Source organism: Herpailurus yagouaroundi, unplaced genomic scaffold (genome assembly GCF_014898765.1).
Source record: "Herpailurus yagouaroundi ecotype Mexico unplaced genomic scaffold, PumYag 250, whole genome shotgun sequence".
Lineage (NCBI taxonomy): Eukaryota > Metazoa > Chordata > Mammalia > Carnivora > Felidae > Herpailurus > Herpailurus yagouaroundi.
This window is the reverse complement of record NW_024412467.1, coordinates 18,575,293-18,581,521: the sequence shown is the minus strand read 5'-3', so window position 1 is coordinate 18,581,521 and position 6,229 is coordinate 18,575,293. Positions and strand designations below refer to the sequence as shown.

Sequence of the window (6,229 nt, the reverse complement as noted above, 5' to 3'; positions counted from 1 at the left end):
CCTCAGGCTCTGTGCTGACAGCTTAGAGCCTGGAGCCTGCTTCAGATTCTCCCCCTCTCCCCTCCTCTCACTCTCAAAAATAAATATATGTTAAAAAATTTTTAAAAAGGAGGGTGGGGAGACATTCCAGGTTAAAAGAGACAAGAGCCGATTACAGTTCATGGGTTGAAAAAACTAATCAAATGGCTGTGAAAGGAATTTTGGAGACAATTGGGGAAATTTGAATATAAACTGAACATTAGATGGTTTTACGAAATTATTATTTATCTGAGGTTTAATCATGTATGGTGGTTATGCAGGGCAATATCCTTATTCTTAGGAGATGCATACAGACCTATTTGGGGGTTGAAACAGCTGCACCTGACCCTTAAATAATTCTGCAAAATAAGTATGTGAGGTTGTGTGTGTCTGGAGAGAGCGAGAGAAAGCAAACGTGGGCAAATGTTAACCAGCTGGAGGACGGCTTTGCAAATTCTCCTTGTACTACTCTTTAAATTTTCTGTAGTTATAAGCCATTAAAAAAAAAAGTTCAGTTTTTTATTGAACATGTTGAAAGAGGTTTAGTCAAAAAGACCCAAAGCTCATGCATGCCATCATCAGACTCCTCTGATTCTTTTATTTGCTCCCACTTTCTTCTTCTTAGAGGGATAGAGTGGTGGACGGGGCAGCACTTTTGCTGGTGCAGCGCCAGCCGCTGGGGCAGGTACACCAGCCCCTACATTGAGATGAGGTTCCTGATGGTGACACTGGCCAGAAAGGTTCAACATTTAATGAGGGCATCAATCCTATCCTCCGAGACTGCCATCTCATCGTCGTGCAGGATGAGGGCTGAGTAGACGCAGGCGAGTTCCGAGACAGAGGCCAAGCTTCGGGCAAGTGTCCAGTGGGAGCTGCCAGGGGCCTGTACTAGTCGCCAGATTAAGTGAAGGCCTCATCCCAACATGGCCTGGCTTCGTCGGAAGGACGGAGCATCTTAGAGGCAACTGAGCAAAGGGCGACATAAAATTTTTTTTTTTTTTTTTTACAATTGTGTGGTCAGGTTGGAATGCAGTTCAGAGAAGCCCCGTCGCAAACGCATCCGGGAGCAATTACCAAGTTGCAACACCGGGAAGAGACCGGGGAACACCTCTCTAAATGACAGCTCTGCTCCTTCCGGGGTCTTTTCCTATAGGCGGTTCCAGTCACGTGGCGGCATGGCCCCGCCCACACCTCCCAGAGGCCCGCGCGCGAGGCCGGCTGTTCTGCCGCTTCTTTCTGGTGGGCCGGGTGCGGCCATGGAGGGCGAGCCGCCTCCTGTTGAGGAGCGGCGGCGGCTGCAGCAGGAGCTTAGCGAGTTCGTGGAGAGCTGCTGCCGGACGCTGGAGGAGGTGACGGCGTCCCTGGGCTGGAGCCTGGATCGGCTGGACCCCGGGGAGGAGGGGGCGGCAGAGGTGAGGGCGGCTTGCGCGCAGGGTCCTTTTGGGGGCTCTCCGCCTGCGGTCTTTTCTGGCGGGGGAGGACTCCTCGTGGGAGCCCTCGCCCGTCTGCAGCGCCGTGATGGGCGCCCGGGACCCGGCCTGGTGCGCCTCGTCGCCGGCGGGCCTCGGGTGGGGCGCGCGGGAGCCGCCGGAACGACGCGCACCCGCCACCTGTGCGGCGCTCCTAGCGCGGAGCTTGGGTTTGAGAAGGTGAAAATGCGGTGTGTGGGGAGGGGTGGCAGGTGTGGGGTTTACCTAGAAAATAGGGGAGTCGGAGTGCTGCTAGCAGACGTGTTGGCCGTTTGCTTTGTCATCTGTCACATGGATGCCGCAGTTGCACCAGATTCGGCGTCGGGAGAGAGCTTGGGAGTTCAGCTGTCTCTGCCTTAAAGTTGTACGCTTCCGCCTGGGACAGCACCGATTCTAGGATTATTAGAGGATGTCACTAAGAGATGGTGACTAGCAACTCTTTTGAACGTTAAAATTGCTTTTAAAAATGTAGGCACGTGTATGAGAGTGAACAGTCCTGATTTTTGGTTATTTTTCATGGGATGGGAGGAACCGAAGCGCTTCACTCGGATAATTCATGATCTCTAATACTCTTTCTGGGTTTACCGAGCTCTAATAATTTCTCCCAGGTTTAAATTACATGACTGACTCCCCAAAGGCAGTTAGAGTATATTTAGTTTACACACAAACACTTCACGTTTCTTAAAGTCCTGGTGGAAATTTTTAAAAGATTTTTTTTAAAAGTTTATATAATTGAGAGAGACAGAGACAGCGCGAGTGGGGGAGGGGCAGAGAGGGAGAAAGAGAATCCCAAGCAAGCTCCCTTCTGCCAGTGCAGAGCCCTAAGTGGGGTTAGAACTCACCAAACTGTGAGATCATGACCTGAGCGGAAACCAGTTGGATGCTTAACTGTCTGAGCCACCCAGGTGCCCCTAAAAAGATCTTTGTTGTTTGTTTAGAGGGGTGTTTGAAGCTGTGAATTCCATTGAGTGGATCCTACCATGCCTTTCCTTACCACTGAAATTTCTAATAACACTTAAATAGCACTTTGCTTATGCTATTTATTATATAGGTTAGTTACCTCGTTTAATGCTTCTAATTACCCTATGAGGTAGGTACTATTAGCCACATGTTATAGATGAGAAAACAAAGCGAGAGAGGTGGTAATTTGTTGCCTAGGACACACTGCTAGTAAAGGGCGATTGGGATTTTGAACCCAGGCATTCTGGCTCCCGAGAGTCTGTGTGTTTAATTGCCATGCTGCCTCTCTAAAACTTCTTTGTAAAATTCCAACATTATGACAATTAGCTGTGAGTGTACATCTAAATTTTACCGAGCCAAGGTCTGCTATTCAAGACAGTGACTGGTTTAAAAATCCTGGTACAGGGCGCCTGGGTGGCTCAGTCGGTTGAGTGTCCGACTTCAGCTCAGGTCACGATCTCACGGTCCGTGAGTTCGAGCCCCGTGTCGGGCTCGGGGCTGATGGCCCAGAGCCTGGAGCCTGCTTCCGATTCTGTGTCTCCCTCTCTCTCTGCTCCTCCCCCGTTCATGCTCTGTCTCTCTCTGTCTCAAAAATAAATAAACGTTAAAAAAAAATAAAAATCCTGGTATGTGATAGTCATCATTCCTGGAATAGGTGCAGTCCAGATAGTTAATGAAGCCTCACTTTTCTGCAGGAGTGTTTTAATGCTGAAGTACAGTGAACAGTAGTCACAGGTCCTGTTGCAGAGCTTACTGTCTGGGTGTGGTGACGGGGAGTGCAGAGAAATCAGCCTACATTATAATGTGACTCAGTCTGTGACTACCTGTAGTACAGGTTATTGGAGGCTTTCGTAGGACTGTGGAGGTTTCCTGGATAAGGTGAATTCTCAGCTGATAAAAGTATGCTAAATTAGCTGGGTGAAGCACAGGGGAAGCATCAACAGCAGGGGAAAAGGATGTGACCAGATCAGGAAACCTAAGGTGGTTAAGGATAGGTAAGCATAGGCTATAGAGAAAGAGGGGGATGATGGTGGGAAGGGTCCAGATCTTAAAGGTCCTTGTGTCAGCCATAGTAAAGAATCTGGATTTTTTTTTTTTTTTATGAGCTATGGAAGTATTTTAAGCCATACTATATCATCATATTTGCCATTTAATAAAATAATAATTGCTTACATTTATTGACACTTGCTATGTTCCAGGCTCTGTTTGAATTGTTTTATGTGTATAAACTCGTGTATAACTTATTTAATCTTCACAATAGATCTGTGACAGAAGTCCCGTTTTACCCATTTTTTAGATGAGGAAACTTAGGCAAAGAAAGGTTAAGTACCTGAACCAAGTTCATGTAATCAGTAAGTAGCAGACCTGGAATTCAAAGTAGCTGCATTGTGGAGAGTGGAAGGGACAACAGATCTGGAAGCAGAGCAGTTAGGCAATGGCTGTTGTAATCCAGAAGAGAGATGATGATGTCCTGAAGTGGGGAAGTGGCAGAGAGGATGGATTATGTGGTAGGATTTCAGAGTTATTTAGTGAAAAGGACTAGGTGATTGATTAGATGTGAGTGATGAGGGAGAAGAGACGGTTTTCTACGTGAGAAAGTGGGACCTTTCACTGAAACTGGGAGACCCAAGAGGAATAGGTTTGGGGGTGAGGAGACCATGAATACAATGAATTTATTTTTGTTATAGTGGATTGTTAGTGTTTTTGGTATAAGGTACTCAGGAGAGAATCCAGGTCTAAAGATTTAGATTTTGGGAGTCCTTACTATATAGTAGAAATTGAAGCCATGAGATCTTCTAGTAAGTGTATATCAAATGGCACAAAGTCACTGGTTTAACTTACATAAAACGTCAGCATTTATAGGGGTACAGGTAGAACAAGGAAGGCATCTTTTTTTTTTTTTTTAATATTTTAATGTTTATTTAGTTTTGAGAGAGAGAGAGGGAGGGAGGGAGGGAGACATAGAATCTGAAGCAGGCTCCAGGCTCTGAGCTGTCAGCACAGAGCCCAATGCAGGGCTCAAACCCAAGAACTATGAGATCCTGACCTGAGCCGAAGTCGGATGTTTAACCGACTGGAGCCACCCAGGTGCCCCAAGGAAGACGTCTTTAGAGGAGACCAAGTAGAAGGAACCAGAGAGGTAGGACATGAAGACTGTATGAGGATGACAGAAATGAACAGTTGGATTGTCACCTTCTAAGAGTTCACATATTTTAAAGAGTCTGACATGTGCTTTGGCTATAGTAGTAAGATGATTGTTAGTAACCTCCTGACTGGTAGTTTGTCTGTAAACAAATCTTTCAAAGGGTTGGGCTTTGAAGGAGTGGAGAGGGGGCTATAAAGGAGAGAGAGATTGAAGGAGGGAGGTTTTTGTTTTTGTTTTTAATGGGCACATACATCACACAGGGGGTTGGGAAAGAGGCCTCCAGAAGAGATGAATGGATAGTACCACTTAATCGAGTAGTAAACTTTTAATGGTATAATCATTTATTTAAATATTATGTACCCCCTTTTTTTTTTTGCTTCTATTTCTTTTTTATAGGATGACGTTGTGATATGTCCCTATGATTCCAATCATCACATGCCTAAATCATCTTTAGGAAAGCACATGGTATCTTGTAGATTGAGGAAACTGGGCTATACCAAAGAAGAAGAGGTACCCTGTATTTATTATGTATATATGTCATGTAATTCCTACATTAATAAATTTACAGTATTCGGAAGATATAGTGTGAGGTTTTCTGTCAAAATAATAGTTATTTGTGGGGTGGAATGGTACTTGCCTAATTTCGCAAACTTTATTAAGAGATATTTAAATGATATAATCTTTTGTTCATGTCAAATCTTAAAATAGTCAATTATCTGTTACTCAAGAATACTAACTTTTTTTTTGTTTTTACCATTTAGGATAAAATGTATAATTCTGATTTTTTCTATGAGAATGTGAAGATACCTTCAATTACTTTGAGTAAGTATTAATTTAATTATAATTAAAAAATTTTTTTTTTTAACGTTTATTTATTTTTGAGACAGAGAGAGACACAGCATGAACGGGGGAGGGGCAGAGAGAGAGGGAGACACAGAATTGGAAGCAGGCTCCAGGCTCTGAGCCATCAGCCCAGAGCCTGACGTGGGGCTCGAACTCGCGGACAGCGAGATCGTGACCTGAGCTGAAGTCGGACGCTTTACCGACTGAGCCACCCAGGCGCCCCAAATTTAATTATAATTTAAAAATATCTTACTATAGGCATTGATATTTCATTTTTGAATTATCAAAAGGATCGACTTTTTAGTATGCTTGTGATTAAGAAGGACATTTTGTACCTTGAGAGAATGTAGGATTAATTAATGTACTGTGAAAGTAGTTTGCTTAATCTGAAATTTAGAGATGAGGCTTTTATTAATAGGTCATGGAAAGCTTTGTACAGTAAGACAGATACTTTCTTTCTTGGTTATAACAAAAATCTGGCCACAACACAGTTTGCAGAGTGAGTATGGAAGTGTGTTCCAGGTGTTAACAGCATAGACAGAGGTTAAAATTTCAGGCTGTAGAATCAGAATGCCCTGATTCAACTCCTGGTTTTGTCACTAATAGATTTGTGACTTTCAGAAAGGTAATTTAACATTTTTGTTGCCTAAATTTCTTCATAAAATGGGGGATGATGATAATAGCACCTTTGTGAGGATTAAATGATATATATGTAAAATGCTTAGAAGAGTGCTTGACGCTTAGCTAGAGTCAAGAAATGGTAGCTATTATTGGTTGCTAAAATTTGCAACAA

At 43.9% G+C, this 6,229-nt stretch overlaps 1 protein-coding gene across 4 annotated transcripts in view; it reads left to right on the top strand.

The window, feature by feature from the left end:
* The first annotated feature begins 954 nt into the window (after positions 1 to 954).
* The window catches only part of SNRNP48 (small nuclear ribonucleoprotein U11/U12 subunit 48), a 33,170-nt gene continuing 27,895 nt past the window's right edge, over positions 955 to 6,229 (top strand). For 3 of the 4 annotated variants that reach the window (XM_040460650.1, XM_040460649.1, XM_040460651.1), the window contains exons 1-3: positions 961 to 1,430; positions 4,990 to 5,103; positions 5,355 to 5,415. In XM_040460650.1, coding sequence (XP_040316584.1) covers positions 1,194 to 1,430; positions 4,990 to 5,103; positions 5,355 to 5,415 — 412 coding nt within the window. In that variant the 5' untranslated portion in view covers positions 961 to 1,193. Of the gene's footprint in view, positions 1,431 to 4,989; positions 5,104 to 5,354; positions 5,416 to 6,229 lie in introns of all 4 variants that reach the window. The other variant, XM_040460652.1, reaches the window with a different exon arrangement.